General features: G+C 45.4%; 1 protein-coding gene across 1 annotated transcript in view; it reads right to left on the bottom strand.

The window, feature by feature from the left end:
* Positions 1-7790, bottom strand: part of ST8SIA6 (ST8 alpha-N-acetyl-neuraminide alpha-2,8-sialyltransferase 6) — a 44117-nt gene extending 36327 nt beyond the window's left edge. The window contains exons 1-2 of the mRNA XM_032793964.2: positions 7618-7790; positions 7124-7231 (exon numbers count right to left, since the gene is read on the bottom strand). Coding sequence (XP_032649855.1) covers positions 7124-7231; positions 7618-7712 — 203 coding nt within the window. The 5' untranslated portion in view covers positions 7713-7790. The remainder of the gene's footprint in view (positions 1-7123; positions 7232-7617) is intronic.
* Positions 7791-24545: the final 16755 nt, after the last annotated feature.

Raw genomic sequence — 24545 nt, 5'->3', positions numbered from 1 at the left:
TTCCATAGCAAGGGTGTTATGAAACTGTTAACTCTGCCACCAATTTAAGTAAATTAGATAATGAGAATACATTGATGTTTTTAAGGTTCATGACACTTTGATTAATAAGGCAATACGCAATCTAAATGCTTTGTGAAATGGACTGTAAAAACTACTTAATCAAACCACAGGAGCACTATTTGCCTTATAATATTAATAATGGCAACTGTGTAAAAGGTTGATCTTTCACTCCTTACTCAGGCAAAATTCCCATGAAACTTTAGCTTGGATAAGTAAAGTTACAGCAGGTCCTAAATATCCCTTAACTCAATGGCACTTTGGTAGTCCTTCTGTTGCACTGAACCAGTGTCATTTAGTATCGATATTTTTTCCTTTATAAAATCCATAAACTAGTCAGAGAACATGGCAAACAATATTCACAGTCTACTAGACTAGTGAAGAGAATATAATAAGGTGATAATACTGAAATGGTATTATAACAATAAACACTCGACAGAATGACAGACAACAACAATTTCACTTTGGCTAAGTGGACTGGAAGAGGCTGAGAAACCGCGTGGTGTCAGAACAGAAATGTGTCCTGGCAGTATTTTACAATTGAGCTTCTATTCATTTAGACATTGCAGGTACACTAGGTATATCCTGAAAACACACTTCTCAAGTGGGTGTGCACATATCATTGAGGAGGGAAGTTACAAAACATTAAGACAGCAGCAAAATTAGTCAGCAAGAGTGGCAGCTCTGCTAATCTAAACTGCAGTTTATTATTTGTATTACTAGGTTACGATTCATAACCTTGGTAATCAGCCTATCCCACCCTCCATCCCACTGATACAATATTTTGACAGAAGAAAGAATGTATTGGACTCTATAGCATAGTTCATTATTATCACGATAGTTATTTATTCCCTAGCCCTGAAAAATGATCTGCTATTGTAGAAGGAAAAAAAAATGGAGAAAACAAGGCTGTGATACGATGTATTAATTAATTCTACCTTATCTTCCCTGCAAACATCTCCTTTCTCCCTGCTTACTCACAGCTCTTCTAACACCTTTGCCAATTATCCGACCAACCCAATAACACAGGTCATGTTTGTTATAAAACAGACTTTTGTGTTGAAAAGATAACGATGCTCAAGACAAAGAAAACATTAAGAGGTGCTTTAAAATTGGTGCCACATAGTGAGTGGTGGCTGGCCAGCTCTTTGCTGCCCAGTCATCATTTCTATTAACCTAAATCTCTGCATTAGCTGTGTTTTGAGAAAGCTGTCTTCCCCTCCACTGGCATGGGCTGATCTTATTTACCTGCTTCTTATTCTAGTTGGTCTTTAAAGCAAGGTTGCTGCTATCAAGAAGGGAAGAGGTTGGTGTGAGACAGTGAGCGTGGGAAAGAGATGTCTGACTAATAGCAATGGAATGATGACTTTAATAATGGAGAATCATAGGGAAGATTTCACTGATGTTCTGCTAACAGTGCGATGTATTGGGATCTGAAATAATCTCCCAAGAGAAGTGGCAGAATCCCCATTGCTTGAGACTGGAAAAACTAGACCATGTAAAGCACTAGAAAACGTCATGTAGGGAATAATTCTGCATTTTTTAGGGAGATTGACTAAGTGATCTAACAGGTCTTTTCCATATCTACCTTCTATACCAGGGGTGGCCAAAACTTACTGACCCTCTGAGCCACATCTGACAATCTTCAGAAGTTTGAAAGCTGGGGTATGCTGGCTGGGGCTTGGAGATTCAGCCCCGTGAGAGGTACCTGCCAGGACTCAGGGCTTCAGCCCTGCTCCTGCTGGGGCTCAGGGCTTCAGCAGGAGCAGGTCTGAAGCCCTGAGCCCCAGCAGGTGCACCCTGCTGGACAGAAGCCCTGAGACCCTTCCTATCCCTGCTGGACAGAAGCCCCTACCCTACCACCCTGCTGCACAAGCTCCCTCACTTCCCTGGTAGGTGGAGAATGACTGGGGAGCAGATGCGGAGGCACCGCGAGCCGCTCTTAAGCGGTAAAAGAGCCACATGTGGCTCACAAGCCACAGTTTGGCCACCCCTGCTCTATACTTCTGTAGAAAGTGGGGTGGGAAGGTGAGGCCAGAATACACTGGCCCTTTAAAACTGAGGAGGGGAGTCTCCAGGACCATTACTGCAAAGATGGTTGTTGTGAATTTCCCCCAGAGACAGTGAGAATCCGCAAGGCTGCTTTGGGCTGTGCCTGCTGCATTTCTGGGAAGAGTCTGGATTCCCAGCAGGCATATGGGCAAGGAACAAACCCCCAGGGAGAGGCCATGTTCTGTTTTTGGGGTTTGATTCAATACTTTAGTTTGATTGCCTTTTGGACCTTGCTGCCAGACTTCTGGGGAGGAGTTCTCCAGAGGTATGCCTAGGAAAGAGACACATGCCACTTGGGGGAGAGGCCGTAATATTTGTTTTTAGAACTCCATCATCATGGCCCTCTAGGGACACCACTTGGCTGCATCCACCATCCACGAGGTCCCTAACAATGATCTGACTCTATCTGGGGGATAGCTGGTAACACCCCATCAACACTTGCCTTACAACTGAGATTAAAAACCTGTCACTGGTCTTCCCACATGCCTCCTGTCCCCTCTATTTCTTTGCTCTGATTGTGACTGTGCTAATAGCAGGTTAAAATTGACTAGACTCCCATTCACTGAAGCACCCTGAGTCTACCAGCACTTTCAATTCAATGTGACACCATTGCTTAGCACACAGAGCTGAGTGGCAGGAAAGCACAACACAGAAACTAGTGGGGAGGAGGAAGAAAGCAACATAAGGAGTTAAGGGCGGGGGGAAGAACAACAAAAAACAAAATAAAATAGAGCATATAAAGCGGAGAAGAGAGAAGCGACAAATACATAAACCTCAGTAGAACAGAGGACATCTGAGAAATCACTTACTAGTAACTGAGAGCAGGAAGGAATGAGAAAGCAGGCAGAGAGGGAAAGAACACAGAAAAGGGAAACAGGTGACAAGAACACAAAAGGAGTTCACACAGACTGACTGAATGCTCCACATTGTTAACATTACATGTTTTGTTGCATCTGAACTTTAAAAAACTGAAGACATTTGGAAGACCTAAATTCAGGGGGTGAGGAGGGGGAATATTTGTTGTTATAGTTCTCCTGGCATCCAGCCATTAAGGCCATGAGGCAGTGTGCCTCAGTTTCCTCATTCACACACAGCAAAGGAGGGTTTTTTTATGTTTTCTCTGCTGTGATAAGCTTTAAACTTATTTACAGGTATTTGAAATAATAGCATTATTATAAGGTTTAACATCCGTGTCAAAATTCTTATCCCCGAAACTTCATATTAGTACCAAAATTACTAGTATCTTTATGATACCACATCCTCTGTTCAGATAGTGCAGTTTTAGGTTAGTTTCTTCATTACCCATGGTGTCCTTTGACTCTCTCTCCCATGTAATCAGTCACTGGCTTTTCTTTCCCTCTAATGTTCCCTCTGTGTGGGCTCTTAATTTAATCATGTTTCTGGAATTTTGGTGCCTTAGGATCTGGCAAGATAGGTGTTCAGGGGGATTCTGCACATTAGCTGGCCCTTTGGTGAGCGATCTCCCAACCCCAGGACTGTACATATGTAGAAAATCCAGCTTCCCTTTTGGGGTTACCCTGTGTTTCCCCCTTCCCTGCCCCCTACAGGGCGGTGATCTGTGCTCTTTGGGCTGGATGTATTTACCCTTTGATCAGATTCACCCTTTTCCACCAGCTTTCCCATAACTGCTCTCTGTGTCTCACCAGCCTGTGGGAAAGCACCCCCTCCCCACACCCCCTCCGAGAACTGCGTAGTCTGTATTCTGGCAGACTAGTGCCTGGCAATTTCCTGGTCTCAACTCCTCTGCTGTTAGAGCATTGGAGCTGCATCTTGACATAAAGAGACACAGTTACTTTCCAAAAAATTATCAGGAATAGCATCCTGAAAAATTGGGACCTGGATTGGGGTACCCTCCATTACCCTTTTCTCTGTCCCCAAGAAGTCAGCTGTGTGAACCCTCCCCTCCAGGAGGTCAGTTACACAGTTCCTTCTCAAAATCTGGCTGAGTGCCTGAGTGCACAGATGCTGACCCAGCCATCCTCCTTGTGTCCTGGGCATCCTGCCCCAAGTGACTAGTAAGGAGCCATTCCTGTACCCCCACTATTCTTTCCCCAGTTTCCTCCTCTGGGCCCCCTCCCAAGACACATTTCTCTGTGTTCTCTAGGAAGGCTTCTGTCTTTTGTTCAGCGGCAAAGCTCTGCCAGCTAACAACTGGGGCAGTTTCCTTAATTACAGACAATGCCTCTCCTGCCCCTGGGTCTGAGGGCATGCTGCCTCCTGCTGGGAAGCAGCTAGTCTCAGCCCCTCCCACAGTTGGAAGCACCCTGCTTCCCTGGGTTACAGTGTCATGGGAAACCTCACCCACCTCAGGTTTCTGAGACCCCCTGCCCCTTCTCTGGGACACATTGCTCTTCAGTCCCTAAAGCCTGTTTTGCCTCTGGTTCAGCTGCGACCTGCTGGCAGCTAACAACCTGGACACTTCTCTCCTTGGCAGGCATTACACCCCCTTTCCTTCCTGTGTGCAGCTTTCTCCCTGGCTGCCTCTCTTTCTTTTATCTCCAGTTCTTTCAGTTGTAGTGATCTCTGGTGTGCCCTCTCCTTTTCTGCAGACTGAAACCTAAAAAGCTCCAACTTTGCAATTGCTTCACTGCTTTCACTCATTTTCCTGCTTTCCTGTTCTTACTTCCCTTTCCCAAAATAAGCAAACAGGAAATAACAAAATTGTGACCTCCTCCTGACTGTTCTTAGCCACTGCACTTTTGACTCACTTAAAATCACAAATACCAGTGCTTGAAGTGTGAACTTCACGTGGAGTAACAAGCAGTACAACAACAAAAGCTCGCTGCACCACTGTGACTTCCCCTCTGGTGTTATCTGAACCGGAGATCTGCTCACTCACTCACTCATGCCCGTCACCCCAATCAGGGTATGGGTCGCCAACCACAGATCTCTAGGCCTCTCCAATCCTTGAGTCCGGGAGCCAGCCTTACCTTGCTCTGCTGTGACAGCCCTGACAGCCTCTGGTACGTAAGCTGCTCCTGACTACTTGCAAGCGAATAACACTAGCCAATATCTCCAGTCCCAGACACAACCCTGGGAACCTCTGTCTTGCAGTGTCCAGTTATGCCCGCTGGACGCTGCAAGCTTATATAAAAGTTAGTCAATTTAACAAAGAAATTTATATGTACCACACTTGTTTTCCCAATGCAAACCAAACGCATTGTTTCAGGTAGAATAAACAAAACAGATTAACTATAAAGGCAGATTTAAGTGATTATAAGTCAAAGCATAACAAGTCAGGTTTGGTCAAATGAAATAAAAGCAAAGCGCATTCTAAGCTGATCTTAACACTTAGAATGTCCTTAAAACTTAGATGCTTCTCACCACTGGCTGGCTTTTCAGTCTGGCTCTCCCCTTAGATCAGCATTTCAGTTGCTTGGTGGTAGTGGTGTCTGTAGATGTAGGTGGAAGAGAGAGAGCATAGCAAAATCTCTCCCTTTTATCATCATGTCCTTTCTTCCCTCCTGGCTTTGACCCCCTCCCCTTCAGAGTCAGGTAAGCATTACCCATCACACTCCCAAAGTGCCCAAAGGAAGGGGATGACTCTCTCGAGAGTCTAACAGATTCTTTTGTTGCTGCCTAAGCCAGTGTCCCTTGTTTCTGTGAGACTCGGCTGGGTTTGTCCCATCCATGCCCTGATGAGGTGTGAACTGCCTCTCTGTTCTTGGAGAGTTTTTGCCTGGGCTTGCTTTAAGCCACGAGGATACATTTTCAGCCTCCTAACTATATACGTGAAATTATAACCTATAACCTTACTATAACAATTACTAAAACATCACTATAACAACCATGCTCAATGCATTACGAGCCTTCCAAAGACACCCAACATGACAAACTTTGCACTGGACACCACACAATCATTTTATAAAAATAAATATGGGGGTCTAGGGTGTTCCCCTGAGGTACAGAGCGTCACAGGGTGGTTTTCTTGGTAAGAAATATTGAATTGTCCACATTTACACAGTTAGAGTGAATAGTAAGACTAGCTCCATTTGTACTGACTGGGGGGAAAGCATTTGTAGTTTGAACCAAAAATTTCAGTTAGATTCTTTGGGTGAAATCCTGGCCGCACCAAAGTCAATGGGAATTTTGCCACTGACTTGAATGGGGCCAAGATTTCACACTTCAAGCTTGAAAGCCAATTGCTAAACTCTCTCTAAATCATTGTGTGGCTCTTTGGTCACCCTGGCTGTTGAGATATAGATGCTAATTAGAACAGCTGTAATGTGAATATGGCTAAATTAAATAAAATAAATAGTGGTGGGGGGAGGGGGCGGCAAATCCAGATAGCAGTAGCTTTTGAATGACTAATATATCAATTCTGCTACCCTTACCCATGGTGAGTAGTACCTTATGCCGTGAGCAATCTCGAATACCACTGAGTGGCAAAATATGGTTCTTGGTTATAAACATTCAAGCCCTGCTCTTATAAAATGACTCCTCCCCCCAGCTTATTTTATTGACTATACCCTTATTAAACATTGTGATATAAATTAATGGGCATGATAACAAGGATCCACAAAATGATTCAGAAACAGCAGGGCACTTGGGACTAAACCATGAGACTATGTGTGGAAGAAGATGCTACTCAGTGTGAGTAAGAGATTTCAGAATCTGGCCCTAAGCTTATGTATTTTAAAGGGGAAATCCACATTATGAATAAAGTGTGTGAAGATGAATTTTTTTAAAAAATTAAATGACAGACAGACCCACATTTTTGGAGAAAAAGAAAAAAAATGCTCAGAACAAATTATAGAGCACTCTTTGCTTTGCTACAGGTAAGCAGCCAGATTGACATTTGATGATACCCAGTATTGAGTAGTCCTTTTATTACATTGCAAGCCAATTTTCTTGTTCTAAGATGCTTTAAACATCTCTTTTGATCAAGGCTTATAAAAGCAAATGGCAACTATAGTGAATTCTTGCTGTATAGAGCATTAATACCACAATCATAAATAATCCGAATACTGAATAAGAAATAAGTAGCCTGTACCTGTTCTCGGCTTGAGTAGCAAGCTGGACAGATGTTAAAGGGGACCTGAGTTTTCTCAGCCCTTTAGGTGTGACATCAGTAGTTGATTTGGCCTCCTCCTCCCAGCTCCTAGTAAGCAAGAAGGAAAATAAAGTTGTCAGACACTGTAATGAAACGTTACCATGCGTGAACCGTTCCCTCTCCATTGCAAAGCCTCAGAGCCAAAATAGATCAGAAAAAGCTAGCGAAGGCTGCTCTGCTGTTGCTGTGCCTAGTGTATAAAGGGGATTATAAAGTCACACTCCTTATTTTCCAGCTGCATTTCAGAGGCTAGAGTATCTGATCTCTGGCATCCCACCTCCTCCAGGCATGGAGCCCACCTTCCAGCCAGGTATCAGTATCATCCACGCTGCTGCCTGCTTCCAGCCAAACCAAAACTCTGCCCCACCTATACTTGGGAGCTGGCTTTGGACGCCCGGATTCTTTGAGATTCACCCCGCTGCATGTCTCGCTACCTGGTGCGGAGGGACCCGTCTGCTGTGAGCCAGAGTAGGCACACGAAGAGAAGCAGGCTGCTGAGCACAGCGATTAAAGCAATGACTGCCCGCATCTTGTGACTGCTCCGAGCAGCTGCACGGCCAGTCTGAGCGGGAGCAGCGCCCGCTGCAGCTAAGCCGGCCCCATAGTATTTAAGGCAGGCGGTGATAGCAGCCACAGGGGCTTTCTGCTCCGCCCCACCCAGTTCCGGCGTGTGGGACTCAGTGCTGCCACCTTCCTCCAGCTATTGACATCAGCCTGAAGCATCCTCCTTTCCCTCCCGAAGTCACCAGGGGCTGCACCGCAGAAGAGCTGGGTGTAGCAGTGAGTAATTGCATCCTGTCCCTGCTCTGCTCCAACTCCCCTTGGCAAGCATCAGCTCCCTCTCGGGAGGAGCTGTATCTCCCAGGCAGGGGTCCATGCACCTGCCAGCACAGGGGCGGTGCCAGATAGCCACAGCAAAATGCCAGGCATCAGGGATGGCAGGGTGCCTTCCCACAGGGCATTGGCAGGGTAGGGGAGCTGCGCCTGGCAACCCGAGTGTGGGCTTGCATCTCTTCCTGTCCTCTTCCAGCATTGGGGGGGCAAGGAGAACGGAAACTTGCACCTAAAGGTGTTTTCATGTCAGGTGCTGGGTCACAATATGAAAGGACTCTACATGCCTGGCCTCCTCTCAGGTGCCCCCTCATGGCAGCCCTGCAAGTGGCCCCTCCCTCCGTTTCTCTCTTCATTCTTCAAATTCAGAATGTATGAACAGCCCTTTCTGCAGGGTTAATTGATTACCAAAATGCTGACTACCATAGACCAGAAACCCCCAGCACATTTAAATGGTATATTCATCCCACCAGTCCAACACCAAACACAATACTAGCATCTCCCACCATGCCGCTCCCCAGCCCCATTAGCTGGCGTATTTCTCTGCCCTGCTTTCTTCTGGGGTAGGATTCCAGCTCTTGCCTGAAAATAGCAGCCAGCTCACCCCTCCATTTTTCTTCCTCCACTGATCTCAGCCCTCTCTGGCCTGGCAAAGGTTGTAGGTGACCCCCCTGACTGCCTTCCACTTCACCAGCATGAGCTGGCTCCACTGCCCAACCAGGGAATTCTCACCCCTCCCTCCTTCAGGGGCACCTCTTCCACGTAGCTCTCAGCCTAGCTATGCTCTTCATCTCAGCTCTCCTTACTCTCATTTGTAATCCCCAAAGTCAGCCCCACCCTTCTCTTTCACCAAACAAGGGCACTCCTGGAGTGGAAAAGGAGAACTGAACCCAGTTTCATGTACTGGGCCAGCTACTCAATTATAGATGCCATGTGTCTAAAATTAAAGTGATTCTTCTTTAAAATAACTCTTTACAGAAGTGCTTTAACTACTACTAGCACTTAAGCCATTGACATGCAGACTTATTTCCTGGTACGCTCCTGCAACCTGTGTTCTTCTCCCCAAGTTCCATGCAGATTGTTATTAGGGATGTCAAGCGACTAAAAAAATTGTGATTAATCACATGATTAAAAAAATCAGTCACGATTAATCATGTGATTAATTGCACTGTTAAAGAATAATTGATTACCATTTATTTAAATATTTTTGGATGTTTTCTACACTTTCAAATATATTGATTTCAGTTACCAAACAGAGTAAAGAGTGTACAGTACTTATATTTTTATTACAATTTTTATTACAAATATTTGCAATCTCTTTATCATGAAAGTTGAACTTACAAATGTAGAATTATGTGCAAAAAATAACTGCACTCAAAAACCAAAACACTGTAAAACTTTAGAGCCTACAAGTCCACTCAGTCCTACTTCTTGTTTAGCCAGTCACTCAGATAAACAAATTTGTTTACATTTGCAATAGGTGTTCATACTGTTGTAGCTAAAGCTTCATATGCCCCTTCATGCTTCAACCACTCTTCCAAAGGACATGCGTCCATGCTGATGACAGGTTCTGCTCGATAATTATCCAAAACAGTGCAGATCGCTGCATGTTCATTTTCATCATTTGAGTAAGATGCCACCAGCAGAAGCATGTTTTTCTTTTTTGGTGGTTCAGTTCTGTAGTTTCTGCATTGGAGTGTTGCTCTTTTAAGACTTCTGAAAGCATGCTCCACATCTCATCCCTCTCAGAATTTGGAAGGCGCTTCAGATTCTTAAACCTTGGGTCAAATGCTGTAGCTATCTTTAGAAATCTCACACTGATACCTTCTTTGCATTTTGTCAAATCTGAAGTGAAAGTGTTCTTAAAACAAACAACATGTGCTGGGTCATCATCCGAGATTGCTGTAACATGAATTGTATAGCAGAATGTGGGTAAAACAGAGGAGACATATTATTCTCCCTCAAGGAGGTCAGTCACAAATTTAATTAACACATTTTTTTTTTAATGAGCGTCATCAGCATGGAAGCATGTCCTCTGGAGCGGTAGCCAAAGCAGGAAGAGGCATATGAATGTTTAGCATATCTGACACATAAATATCTTGCTACCCCAGCTACAACAGTGCCATGCAAATGCCTGTTCTCACTTTCAAGTGACATTGTAAATAAGAAGCAGGTAGCATTATGTAAACAAACTTTTTTGTCTTATTGATTGACTGAACAAGTAGGACTGAGTGGACTTGTAGGTGCTACAGTTTTACATTGTGTTTGGTTTTTTGAGTGCAGTTATGTCACCAAAAAAAAATTCTACATTTGTAAGTTGAACTCTCATGATAATGAGATTGCACTCGCAATACTTGTATGAGGTGAATTGAAAAATACTGTTTCTTTTGTTTATCATTTCTACGGTGCCAATATTTGTAATAAAATAATATAAAGTGAGCACTGTGCCCTTTGTATTCTGTGCTGTAATTGAAATCGATATGTTTGAAAATGTAGAAAAACATCAGAAAATATTTAATTTCAATTGGTATTCTATTGTTTAACAACGCAATTAAAAGTGTGATTAATCACTATTAATTTTGTTAATCACTATTAATTTTTTCAAGTTGATCATGTGAGTTACCTGTGATTGACATCCCTAATTGTTATCTTTTTCATTTTCACTGTTATTGTTTTGTTTTTGTGCAGGCATTTGCTGACTTGTGGAGTCCAGAAGTTACTAGTATGTAGCCCACCATTAGGGTGTCCAGGTGCCCAGTTTTGGACTGGAAAGTCTGGTCTAAAAGGGGACCTGACAGTATCTGGTCAGATCTACAAATCAGACACTCAAAGTCTGGTTACTGTGGGTGGGGGAGGCAGGGGGGTGCCAGGTCATCATCCATGCCAGCCCCCACTGCAGCATCCTACCTGTGTCGGGCAGCTGCAGCTCCTTGCCCCAGCTCCACAGGCAAGTTCCCCCTGACCCAGGCCAGGGGGTAGGAGGGGAAAAGCGGTGAGAGATAGGGGGAGGGGGAAAGATGAGTGAATGGGGGTGGAGCCTTGGGAGGAAGAGGGGGCATAGGGCCTCCGGGGGTGGGGGAAGAGGCAGGGCAGGGATGGTTCCTGCAGCCCTCCGGTTTTTAAATATTACCATGTTGGCAACCTTACCCATCGTAGTGACATGTCCTTTACTGCCAATCTTGTGGCCCATTAGGCCTCAAAGTCCTTTAAGTGTGCAGGTCTTCCAACCAGTTTTCCATTTCTTGTTGTGTTACTGCTATTGGTAGGGGATTTGCTTCCACCCTGTAGCCTTTTATTTTATTTTAAGGAGATTTTGTAATGTTGTATTATACCACCATGGGTATATGATTATATATGACATAATATGTAAGTTAATCATAACATCACACAATAAATAATCAATAAACTCAAATCACTGGCTACAACCCTGTTGCTGCGTTCATTGTGTTGGGTGGCATCCAATGGGTCATCTGTGTTGCTCATATACCTTGTTTCTTCTGACTCTCCTGTGTCACGCCTGCTGATGACTGTGGCTGTCTGGCCTGGCCGTGGCCCTGTCTGCCTGGGTGTGCCATCCGTCTGCCCCTACTCAGCAGTTGTCTTAGGTTTTGTCTCTACTGCTGTCCCGAGTCTGTAGCTACCTCCTATGATCTGTGTCCCACAGCAGCTTGGATTGTTGCCTTTTGCCATTGCCTTGTGTGGCTATTTGATGATTTGCTCCAGACCTGGTCACCTGTGTACAGTAGCCTCAGGTCCTTTGTTGTAGTGGGCTTCCTGCTTAGCTTTGCATTCTCTTAACTGCTTCTGAGTATCGTCCATCATTCCTCCACTGCATTCTCCAGCCCATCAGTCCTTATGCTAGGCTACTACCTAGTCTCTGAGAGGCTAGTAGGGACCTCTTCCTCTCTGTTTTTCCTTTGCCATCAGCCTCTTATCTGTCTTTACTGCTGTCTCTGTCTTCCCATTGCTTTGCGGGTGCCTAGGGGAAGAAGTCTTCTATTCTATTTCCCATTTGATGCCAGATCATTTGAATTTTGCTGCAGTATACTGTGGCCCACTGTCTAAGCATAGTATCAGAGGGGTAGCTGTGTTAGTCTGGATCTGTAAAAAGCAACCAAGAGTCCTGTGGCACCTTAGGCCATGGCTACACTGGAGAGTTGCAGCGCTGGTGGTGGGTTTACAGCACTGCAACTTAGTAACTGTCCACACCTGCAAGGCACATCCAGTGCTGCAACTCCCTGGCTGCAGCGCTGGCTGTACACCTGGTCTGCTTGGGGTATAATGATTGCAGCACTGCTCGTCAAGTGTGGCCACCAAAAGTGCTGTAATTGACCTCCAGGGTATTAGGAGGTATCCCAGAATGCCTGTTCACAACAAACCGAAGGAGTGGCTGAACTCCGGGCACCCCATAGCTGCTTATTTAAAAAACAAACACAGCTCCTGTTTGCTCGAGCGAGCGAGCGGAGGCAGGCAGGGGAATTGCTTTGGAATGTTCACAGCTGTTTGCTTGAGGAGAGAAGCCACACGGCGGAGGGGGAAGGGGGAGTCCGTGTTGAGCAGCTGCTTATGTGGTCTGAAGGCTATTTAGGAGTGCATAATTTGCATTTGGTGAATAAGAGAGGGGTGGGGGAAGGGGTCGAAACTTTTAAAATGACTGAAGGTAGGTGCTATGTGTCTTCCAGTCCTTAGAGCTTGCAAGGCAGGGAGCTGAGAACAGTGTCAGCTCCAAAAATCCACTCTCTCTGTCTCCCCCACGCTCCCTGTCACACTTCATCCCACCCCCCATCTTTTGAAAAGCATGTTGCAGCCACTTGAATGCTGGGATAGCTGCCCACAATGCACCACTCCCAACAGCGCTGCAAATGTGGCCACACTGCAGTGCTTTCCCTACACAGCTGTATGAAGACAGCTGTAACTCCCAGCGCTGTACAGCTGTAAGTGTAAACATACCCTCATAGACTAATAGACGTATTGGAGCATTTCTGGGAGGTGGACTATCTGGAGGACACTTAGGCAGTTTCCTCGTCACAGTTCTTGCCTAAGTGTCCTCCAGATAGTCCACCTCCCAGAAATTGGAGTAGTAATCATAAGACTGGAAGGAACCTGGAGAGGTCATCTAGTCCAGTCCCCTGCACTCATGGTAGGACTAGTTATCTAGACCATTCCTGCAGGTGTTTATCTAACCTGCTCTTAAAATCTCCAATGATGGAGATTCCACAACCTCCCTAGGCAATTTATTCTTGTGCTTAACCACCCTGACAGGAAGTTTTTCCTAATGTCCAACCTAAACCTCCCTTGCTGCAATTTAAACCCATTGCTTCTTGTCCTATCCTCAGAGGGTAAGAATAATTTTTCTCCCTTTTCCTTGTAACATCCTTTTATGTATTTGAAAACTGTTATCATGTCCCCTGTCAGTCTTCTCTTCACTAGACTAACCAAACCCAATTTCTTCAATCTTCCCTCATAGGTCATGTTTTCTAGATCTTTAATCTACTGAGCCCGTGTAATTCCTGTCATGAACAATGAACAGGTCTGTTCTGACCTTTTTCCAAGGTTGGGCTGGGATTTCATGGGGCTCTAGAGTCTCCTAAATCTTCTGTTGTTGATCATTATAGTCTCTGCATACCTCACACTGTTTCATGTATGCTGTCGGCTGGACATTCTTGCCTGGCCAGTAGGTACACTCCTTGGCTCATCTCAGGATTGCCTCTATATCTGAGTGTGAAACAAAGATCTGTCTCATGATGTCAGCTCTTAAGTCTGTTGGATTACTGCACAGTCCACTTTAAACAAAATCCCATTTTGCACACCGAGCTCATCCCTCATGTGGTGGTAGGGATTAACCTCCTGTGGCATTTGCTCCTAGGAGTCTGGTCAACCCTGGAGTATGAATCATTTTACTGCCTGTTGTGTCCCGTCTTGTTCAGTGCTTTGTTGGATTGCCTGGCACCTCCCATCAGAGATGCCAAGACATTGTTGCATGTTGATAGATACTCCATCCTGTTCCACAGACCCATATGTGTTGTACTCGGGAAGGTATGCCCTGCTCAGCGTATCTGCCATCAGCAGAGAGAGGCTGTCCGGGCACTATCTTATGCCCACATCACAGTGCTGCAGTCTCAGTAGCACACATGACAATGTCCTGGGTGCACACAGCAGTGGCTTGTTCATGATGCTTCCTAATGGCTTATGATCAGACTGCACATCCACCCTATGCCCAGAGGTGAACTGATGGAATCGTTCCATTCCAAAGAGCACAGTCAGTAGCTCCTTTTCTAGCTAAACATTTCCCCTTTCTGTGCTGTCAAGGCTTTGCTAGTAAATGCTGTGAGCTGCAGGCAACACATCAGTGCTGCTCCTAAGCTTCCTTCTGAGCATCACACTGTAGCTCTAGCTGCTCCATAGGATTGTAGTATTTAGGACTGGTGCCTTGCTTATGATTTTTTTTTTATATTCCTTTGAAATGCCTATTCTTAGGTCTCTGACCATTCCCATGCTGTTTCATGGGATGTTAACTGTCTCAGAGGTTCACAGGCTGCTAACAGGTGTGTGCAGAATCTGGAAAGATAGTTACCCCTCCTTGGACTCCTTTCACATCCTTTGGCCTGGGTATTTCCTTAATATCTCTCTGTTTATCAAGATCCTGCCAGAATCCCTCAAAAGTCAACAGATGTCCAAATAGGGAACCTTAGGTCTCCTCAGCTTCCGTTTGCCTGCATTCAGCCCAAAGGAGGCTCCAGGCACCAGCACGCCAAGCGCATCCCTGGGGCGGCAAGCTGCAAGGGGCACCCTGCTGGTCCCTGCGAGGGTGGCAGTCAGGCAGCCTTCAGTGGCTTACCTGCGGGAGGTCCGCCGGTCCCGTGGATTCGGCGGCAATTTGGCAGTGGGTACGCCAAATCTGTGGGACTGGGGACCTCCTGCAGGCAAGCTGCCGAAGGCTGCCTGACTGCCATGCTTGAGGCAGCAAAAAAGCTAGAGCCGCCCCTGATTCAGCCTAATATTCTGCTCCCAAGACCTAGTTAGCAATTGTAACCACTTGATATCGTGGTCCTGGATCATTTCTTCCTTGCCATCATTGTAACAGGGTGGTCTCCCCCCTAAAAGCCAGCAGCCCTGAGACCATCCAGCCCTGATTGATTATCAAACCCAGTTGCGAAGGGGTCAGAGAGTGCAATTGGGAGGAAAGCTACAGGAGGCAGGTTCATTGCTGTGGCAGGCTGGGGGATAGTGTGAGGAGAAAGGCTTTGGGAACCCTGCAGAAGACCCTGGGTCAGGGCAAAAGACTGGGTTTACATGTGAAGCTTATGCTGAATGACTTTATTATGTTTGAAGAATAAACTGTGTCATGAAGGAAGGGCTTGAACAGACTTTGGTGTGGTTTTAGTCCTTCTTATGTAAGGACTAGTGAAATAGGCCAGCTGGCCTGCGATCTCCTCCTACCATTGTCATCAGCTAGACTCTTGATGCCTGAAGTTCCTCTAATGCCTGACACAGTACTCAAAGACTTATCAACTGTTCAGTGTTTCAGGTAATTATTCCTGGCAACAGCATCTCACTATCTTCTTGTCCTTTTTCCTCATGCAATAGTGGAAAAAGCTTTACCTTCCTTTGTTCATCTTTATCTCCTATACTCAGCTCTGTATACAGACTCAATTCTTTCTTCTATGCTTGTGCAAGGTTCATCTCGCAATCTAGCATATGATTCCTGGTGGTCTGAGTCCCTCCCTACTGCCTGTTTGCTCTGCTTGTAGGTGCTGTTTGTTTGCCTGTTAATCATGCTCTCTGCCTTGCTGTGGGTCTCTGACAGCTGCCACAATGTTTTGTATACCACATACTGGATAATACCATGAAGACTCCATGCTTGCAATACTAAATTGCCTCTCTATTAAGAGAACTATATTTGCAGAGGTGCAGCAACTGCAGCTGGCATTCAAGCCATGTGCAAACAGAGTGACTTCTTGTTGCTCCTCTAAACTTTTCCCTTCTGCAACCTGTGCTACTCCCTTCAAATTCCATGCAGGTTGCTCAAGAAAATATCCTTGGGGCAGATACCAGGAATGGAACTGGTGGTGTATCTTTCTATAGGATGGGATGCTGAGATGGCCCCTCATCCTCCCTCTTCCCCTGCTCTTCCCCACACTGGTGATCATCCTCTACACTCTCCCCTTCCACACAGTTGCTGACCCCAATTCCATCCCTCCCCCCCTAGCTATCACTCCTCCATTCCTGCTCAGAATGATTTCCCCAGAGTGAAGGGAAGCCCTCTCTAGCAGAGAGGTTTGTTCTCAGTAGTATCCTAGCACATCTAGTGACAGTCTTGAGGGAGTATCTGTGACCGAACCCATCACAACACCTTCCTCTTTTTTTCTAGGCCATTGTGTGCCCACATATTAGCATTTTTTGATGCAATCCTGTTTTTTTTCAGGAAAGAAGGCTGACCTACAAATATTTTATAAAACTTCCATTCCTATCCTCACTGTAATATTTTCACCCTGCAATGCCACTCTTCCCATGTCTTCTTAAATATTTCTGGCAACAAACACATGAGAAAAATAAGTGAAGGCATCAGTATTTTCAGTCTGTCTAGCTTTCAGCATTCAGTCTATAATATTGATGGAGAACTGTTTTTTACTTCTGCCATTTTTACCAGGTTGATTAGCTAGTCTATGCATCATTTTAAGGTTCTGTGAAGAGAGACAAGATTATGAATTGTGTCTGCATCAGCATTTATATAGTGTTTTACATCTTCAATACACTGTGCACACACTCATATATCAGTCCTCACAATGCCGCTATAAGGTAGGTGTGGCACTTTTCAGGGTTACTCGAGGTGTCCAGGGTGAATCACTAACACCTGCTTACAGCATGAGAGAGCCTCGTCTGTGTCCATTAGGGCAACCCATCCCCAGCTGGCTGCTGGCAACACAAGCACTCTGCTCGGGGCTCCACAAGCCTCTCTCTGTCCCAGTGCAAGGCTAACGATTTACATACCCTGCTTTGTTGCACTCAATTGACCAGTCCCTTATCTTCTGAATGCCTGCAGTGCACACTGATTAGCTGCTTCTGTGGAAGCACAGTTTGCTGGTTCAACACTCTTCTTAGCACAAGGCACGTAGATATGTCTGCAGTGAAACCAAATTGAAATTTATTTAAGAGAGCTTGAGGTAGAGATTCAAATTAAAGCACATATAAGGGTTGGGAAACATAAGGTTACAAGTTAAAGAAAAATATAAAATGCAACCTATACCCTACGCTTATTAGACAGTAAAAGTAACTTGTTAATAAGATTTTTCTCACCGGTGGTCAGTCCTTACAGTATGTGTCCACTACTTCAGGAAGCTGGAATTCACCTTTCATGAGACATGTTCCTGCCCCTGCCCTCTATCTCCCCTCTCCTTTGTAATGACTAAAATCCTGTGCCTTTTCTTCTTTGCTACAGTTAGAGACTATTGTCTCTCACCCTATGTGTTATATCCTTGGGGGCAGCCGGTTTAGGAAGAAATCACTTGAGGCCAGAGAGCAGACAGCAAACAAAACTACCATTTATTTACAGACACAGAGTTCACCCAACCCGCCGAAGCTGGCTGGGCTATCCCCTAATAATCTAACTCAGTTGCCACAGGAACAAAAACCATGACAACCAAATACACAACACTCTGGATCCCCTATGCAGAGACTCTTCTTGGGGTTCTTTTGTCTTTGCAAATCCTCAAGTCTGCAGTGGTCTAGACAGTAAATACAGGGCTGGCTCCACAGGTGTCAATACTGACTGAGTTCTCCCTGAGACCTGCCTCACCTCAGATAACAAGTTTCACTTCAACAGTTTTGAAACCTAATTTCTACATACCTCTTAAACTATTTCCCATACAAATGTAAGCATGGTGTGAATGAATGCTCCCCTGACAGCTAGCTGGGAGGGAGAGAGACTTTGGGTGTGTTTATGTAAATACAGTTTGCTCTTGCTCTGCTGAGATATTCAGCAGATAGAGCAGTGTCAAAGTGATCCACTTTGGCTGGTGTTGGGTTACAAATCACCTTAGTACTGAATGCAGGGGTAGTGAAATATGGTTACCAGTGTTGTAATAATTGTAGGAATATAGGGAACCAGGACTGTGCTTAACCTGTCCCAAATGAGGGGGTCCCCCTCAGTTGAAAGAACCTTGTTAAGCCAGGAACTTGAATGTCAGCGCTCTGTGAAAGTAAGAAGAGTGGGGATAGGTCTCATAGCTAAGAAATTGTAAACTCTCTCTAAGGGTTCTTCCTAGATTGGTTTAACCTGTTCCTTCCCCACTGGTCAAAGAAAGAGCTAAATAGGTTTCATTAGGAGCCTCTGTTTGTTTGTTTGTTTTTAAAGGTTCAGTCACTGAGATCTGAAATCACTTGAGATGGGGCAGTGTTTCTGCCCAGCCTGCAAAGAGCTGAAAATCACTAAGAGACTGATGTGCAGAGGTAGGTGGCTGCAGAAGGTGACGGATAGTCAGCTGGTGAACAAGTGGCTGGTGAGGCGGTGAGCAGAGTGAGTGGCCAGCAGGGTGGCTGGCATAGAGGCACAGGGAGCAGCCAGCAGGGCGGCTGGTAGAGAAGCTCAGCAAGCGGCCAGCAGAACAGCTGGCAAAGAGGCGCGGTGAGCAGCAGGTGAGTGCCCGAGTAGCAGAGCAACTAATGTGCCTCTTTACATCCACCCAAGGTGGAAGGCAAACTCTGCAGATGTACCTTTGAACTCTGGGTCTGCACTGACCAAGGGCAGCAAGTGTGAGTGGGGTGCAGAGAAGGGATGGGCATGTTAAAGGGACTTAAGAACCTGAGGAGAAAAGGACACTGCCCAACTTACTTGGAGGTGGGTTTTTGCTCATGGTTTATGTTTATGAACCTTGTGTGTGATGTTTGCCCAAATTAACGCCGAGTTATTTCCCTCCTTTTATTAAAAGTTTCTTTTCTACACTCAGACTCTGTTCTTGAGCGTAGGGAAGTATTGCCTCTAAGGGGCTCCCAGGATGGTGTGTAATTTTCCCAGGTTACTGGGTGGGGGCTGGAGCCAGTTCTGTGTTGTATCGATGGAAAGGAACCCCTAGATATTGAATCCTTCCCTGGTTGCTGCTGGCTTTGCCTGGCAGAAGGGTTACACAAACATCTCGCAATAACCATGACAATTTGCTAGTTCTTAGCTTTCAGCAGAAACCATGCATAACCCCTTCAGTGAAATGTTGGGAAGATGTTCAGACACAGGGATAATACACCTTCCTGGGTATGCCTCTGTCACAGTAAGTATTATCCCCGTTCTACTGATAGCAGCAGAGCAGAGAGGTCAAGTTACTTTCCCAAAATGGGAGTCAATGGCCAGGCCAAGATTAGAACTCAGGAGTTTCTAGCTTCCAGTTTTATAGCTGTCCCTTAGCCCAGGCTGTGTCTTCATTAAAGCCGACTGTGACACAGTAATCTAGGGGAACAGCTCTCAAAATGTGGCCTGCTGGTGGTGTGCAGGGAACTGGTTGGTCACATGATACTGGTTCTCCTCTGTATTCCCAGCTGCTAAATCACATTATAAAGCAGTTTAAAAATACATGAAATATTTTCCTAATATTGCTTTTCCGTGTAAACAATTCTGTAGTTGCCACGGGGACAATATATATCTAAATAGGTGGTTGGAGCAATTGGGACTAATGTCCTTCAGACATGCTTTATATTAAGATGTAACCCATCCTGTGACAAAGTCTGAGAACCCCTGGAGTGAGGTGTATGTTTATGAGACTTGGTATTAGATTTCGTTGTACTGTGGGTGTTTTATTTATGTCTATTGAGAGCACTAAGGGACTTGGTATAATGGGCAATAAACAGTAAGTCTATGAGGTACTTGCTGCCAAAATCCAGAAAATCCAATGGCCAGAGGCCATTGCATGAAGGGGCAAAACACATAAGCTCTCAGCCTGGGAACATTTTGGTTTTGCTACACATTTTCAAGAAACCTGTTTGACAGTTTTCCAGTGGCTTATCTGGGCAAGGTTTTGTGTCCTAAAAATGTAAGAATGAATTTTATTTAAAAAATAATCACTGCTTTATCGTTATTAAGGACCCCAGGTCCTGTTGGGCACTAAAGAAAGAATATATGTATCCAAATTACTGAGGTTTTCACAGTAGCTAAAATAAGCCGCATTTTGAGGTGCTCATCTGGGACACCAGGTAAAAGCCTAACTCTACTAACTGCTGAGCACCTCCCAAGAGGGGTAAAATGAAAAAGTTGAGGCTGCTCAGTATCTCTGAGGATGGGCTCAGCACTTTGCAAGATATTGCCTCCCTGGTTTTATCAAGCAGCTGTGAATCTCAGAGTACGTATTGTGTCCTCTGTATGATAGTGTGATCCTCATAGCTGAAAATTGACTCTGACTCTTAGGTATTCGTTTTGCAGATTTGTACCTGGTCTCTACACTGGCTGGGAAACTGTGGTCCACCCAGTCCGGCCCTGAGTGTCAGGTGTAGGCAACTCAAGCACTGCATGTGGGTGGCAGCCCAGCCTTGGCTATTAGGTGTTTGCAACCCAACTTTGTCCACAGCCTTCCCATTAACATCCTCGAAGCCCATATCAGGGTATGGGACCTGCAGGGAGCACAAAGCTTGCCAAGCAACAGCCCCTTTTGCCAATTGTCACAACAGGTCTTGAGTCAAGAAGGGAGTCTTATCTTTTTGATGGAGTATAGCAACACTTGAAGATTGTTGGCAAAGTCCCCAAGGGTCTTAGTACATTTTTGGGCTGAAGCAAACAGCTCTTTCAACTGTTCACCTAGGACCAAGGGCCGTAAGATAAATATAAAATTAAAGAATTAAAATTAGCTTAAGTTTGTTTAAGGAAATATATACCGTATGTCTTGTAAAGAAAGGTCTTAAAAATAGTAAGTGATAAGGCCAGAACCAATAAAGTTGGGAGGATGTCTGGTTCAAAGAATAATTAATGAAACAGGAGCAAAGAATCCTGTGGCATCTTATAGACTAACAGACGTTTTGGAGCATGAGCTTTCGTGGGTGAAAACCCACTTCATCAGACAAAGTGAGTTTTCACCCACGAAAGCTCATGCTCCAAAACGTCTGTTAGTCTATAAGGTGCCACAGGATTCTTTGCTGCTTTTACAGATCCAGACTAACACGGCTACCCCTCTGATAATGAAACAGGGGAACTTTCTAAAAAGAAGGCAGCCAGTAGGTGACTGCAGATGGTTTTAGATTATCTTTGTTTGATTTGTCTTAAAATGAGCGAACACAGTCCTTCCCCAACCCACACACTAGTGTTAAAGCCTCTGTCAACCCAGCTTCAATGGGAAAACTATTGGACAACGAGAATGAGGGGAGCAAGGACCTTGAGAAGAAAGAAGGTTGTAAATCATATGTGGATTAAGACTGGAAATGATGGTGAACTGTCTCAAATTGATTATTAGCTGAAGTCAGTAATTGGCAGTGACATCACTGGTTGTTAAAGTCAGCTCTTAAAGGTTCATTGCTAATACCTGCCTGACCATGCTGGAGGTGATCAATAGGTAGGGCCCTACCAAATTCATGGTCCATTTTGGTCAATTTTGTGGTCCTAGGATTTTAAAAAATCATAAATTTCATGATTTCAGCTATTTAAATCTGAAATTTCATGGTATTGTAATTGTAGGGGTCCTGGCCCTAAAAGGAATTGTGGGGATGTCACCAGATTATTGTGTGTGTGGGGGGGGGGTGTTGTGGTACTACTACCCTTTTGTGCTGCTGCTGGCAGAGGTGCTGCCTTCAGAGCTGGGCAGCTGGAGAGCGGTGGCTGCTGGCCGGGATCCCAGCTCTGAAGGCAGAGCCAGCAGCAGTGCAGAAGTAAGGATGGCACAGTATGGTATTGCCACCCTTACTCCTGCACTACTTCTTACTGCAGAGCTGGCCCCTTAGTCAGCAGTCACCACTTCCCGGCCAACCAGCTCTGAAGGCAGCAGCACAGAAGTAAGGGTGGCATAGTATGGTATTGCCACCCTTACTTCTGCTGGGTGCCAGGCCAACAACCACTGCTCTCCAGCCCCCAGCTCTGAAGGCAGTGCAAAAGTAAGGGTGGCAATACTGTGACCCCCTTAAAATAACCTTGTGACCCCCCCCCCGCAACTCCCTTTTGGGTCAGGACCCCCAATTTGAGAAACACTGGTCTCCCCTGTGAAATCTGTATAGTATAAGGTAAAAGCACCCAAAAGACCAGATTTCATGAGGAGAGACCAGATTTCATAGTCTGTGATGCTTTTTTCATGGCCGTGAATTTGGTAGAGCCCTGCCAATAAGGGTCTAAGCACCTCTGGGTTTAGCCCATTTGTAAGTATCTTGATCAAATGCATACAGTTTGAATGTGGCAAATTGCTTATTATTTAGGCTTTTTAGGCATGTGTCATAAACAGATAGTAGGAGTTAATAGAACAGAAGTACTTTATATCTCTTTTGACTGTAAAGGGTTAACAAGTTCAGTGAGCCTGGCTGTCACCTGACCAGAGGGACCAATCAGGAGACAGGATACTTTCAAATCTTGAGGGAGGAAGTTTTTGTGTGTGCAGTTAGTTTTTGGTTGTTGTTCTCTCTGGTTCTGAGAGTGACCAGACGTGCAACCAGGTTTCTCTCCAATCTCTCCGATACAGGCTCTTATAAGATTCAAAATAGTAAGTACTAGGTAAGAAAGGCGGGTTAGGCTTATGTTTTTTTCTTTATTTGCAAAATGTGTATTTGGCATGGAAGGAGTTCAAATTTGTATTTTGCTGAAAGATTTTTAATTTGTACTTGTATACTTAGGCTGGGAGGGTATTCCCAGTGTCTATAGCTGAAAGACCCTGTACCTATTCCATTTTAAATTTACAAAGATAATTTTTACTGTGTTTTCTCTCTTTTAATTAAAAGTTTCTTGTTTAAGAACCTGATTGTTTTTTTTATTCTGGTGTGAGACCCCAGGGGACGGGGTCTGGATTCACCAGGGAATTGGTGGGAGAAAGGAGGGAAGGGGGAGAGAGAGGCTAATTTCTGTCTGTGTTAGGATTACTGTCTCTCTCAGGGAGAGTCTGGGAGAGGGAGAGAGAAGGAGGGTGGAAGGTGCATTTTCCTTTCTGTTTAAGATTCAAGGAGTTTGAATCACAATGATCTTCCAGGGTAACCCAGGGAGGGGAAGTCTGGGAGAGGCAACAGTGGAGGAAAGGGTTTACTTTCCTTGTGGTAAGATCCAGAGGGTCTGGGTCTTGGGGTTCCCTGGGCAAGGTTTAGGGGGGACCAGAGTGTACCAGGCACTGGAATTCCTGGTTGGTGGCAGCGCTACAGGTTCTAAGCTGGTAATCAAGCTTAGAGGAATTCATGCTGGTACCCCATCTTTTGGACGCTAAGGTTCAGAGTGGGGAATTATACCATGACAGCATGTTTATACCAACTGCATAAAGGCCTTTGGATTTAATAAAGGAATTTGTGGTGAAATGAGTGTTTGGTGGTTTCCCTTATTAATAATTTCAAATATTAACTCCTTTAAGGGCCCATAAATCCAATCCAGCTGCTTATAATATTTTTGGTGATACTCTTCTGGTCATGAGACCAGGTCTGCACCTCCACTAGGGTGGCTCCCCTCATCTGGGCCAACAGGATCCCTCAGTGCTGGTACTCAAGGAAGTTATACATGTTAAATGTGGATTCCAGGCCTGCCTGGAAAGCTGGTCACGTCATCCACTGTAAACCTGGGTAACCATGGGGACCTTACGTGGTATGTCAAAATCATTGGGGCTGAGCAGGGTGACAGGAGGTGGGCTGGGTTGGAAGGGGTTTTGGGAAAGTCTGTCTCTTTGAAAAATGTTCGTGGTGCCACAGACATGGTCCCCAGGGATCACTACATAAACTCTCCAAATCCTGTTCATGATGCCACTTGTCAGGCTGGGGATTCCCAGAGTTGGGAAAGGGGGCCCAGGTCCCAGCTGCACATCTCTGCACCAACCCTCCCCCCACAGGGGATTCAGAGTTAATGGTATTTGCTCCAAGTGTTAACAATAGAACGACACTTTTATCTAACTCGGCTAACGCCAGGAAATAGACCTAGGTGAGGATCTCTAGTAGGGTTACAGAGTGTACAGCAAAACAGCCTTCCCCACTCCCTCCTAGACACACACACATGTTCTGCCCCACACCAATTCCATCCCCCCTCTGCCTTTGGGTCCATCGAACCTGAGTATGCACTCTGTTGCTGGTGTGAGCCCAGAGCAGTGGGTCCTGTTTTGTGGTCTCAGCTCTCCTGTCAGCTACAGGCAGAGCGTTTATTCAAGCCCCCTTTTGTAAGCAGTTTGGTCTCCTCCAAGAAGCTCCCTCTCTGTTCTAGCTCAGGGTTCATGCTTCCTGCCTCTTCCTTTGTTTCCTCTCCGCTGTGCCAATTTTCCCAGGCTGGTCCCCAGTCCTGCTCGCCCTCCGCTCCCATCTGCTTGTTCACTCAAACCCTCCCAGGGCTTAGAATTAATTCTGTGTTCTTTTTTTTTTGGAGTTGTAACCAGCCAATTAGGTTGTGCAGAGTAGCAGG

Source organism: Chelonoidis abingdonii, chromosome 2, assembly GCF_003597395.2.
Source record: "Chelonoidis abingdonii isolate Lonesome George chromosome 2, CheloAbing_2.0, whole genome shotgun sequence".
Classification (NCBI taxonomy): domain Eukaryota; kingdom Metazoa; phylum Chordata; order Testudines; family Testudinidae; genus Chelonoidis; species Chelonoidis abingdonii.
This window is presented reverse-complemented; position numbering and strand designations above follow the sequence as displayed.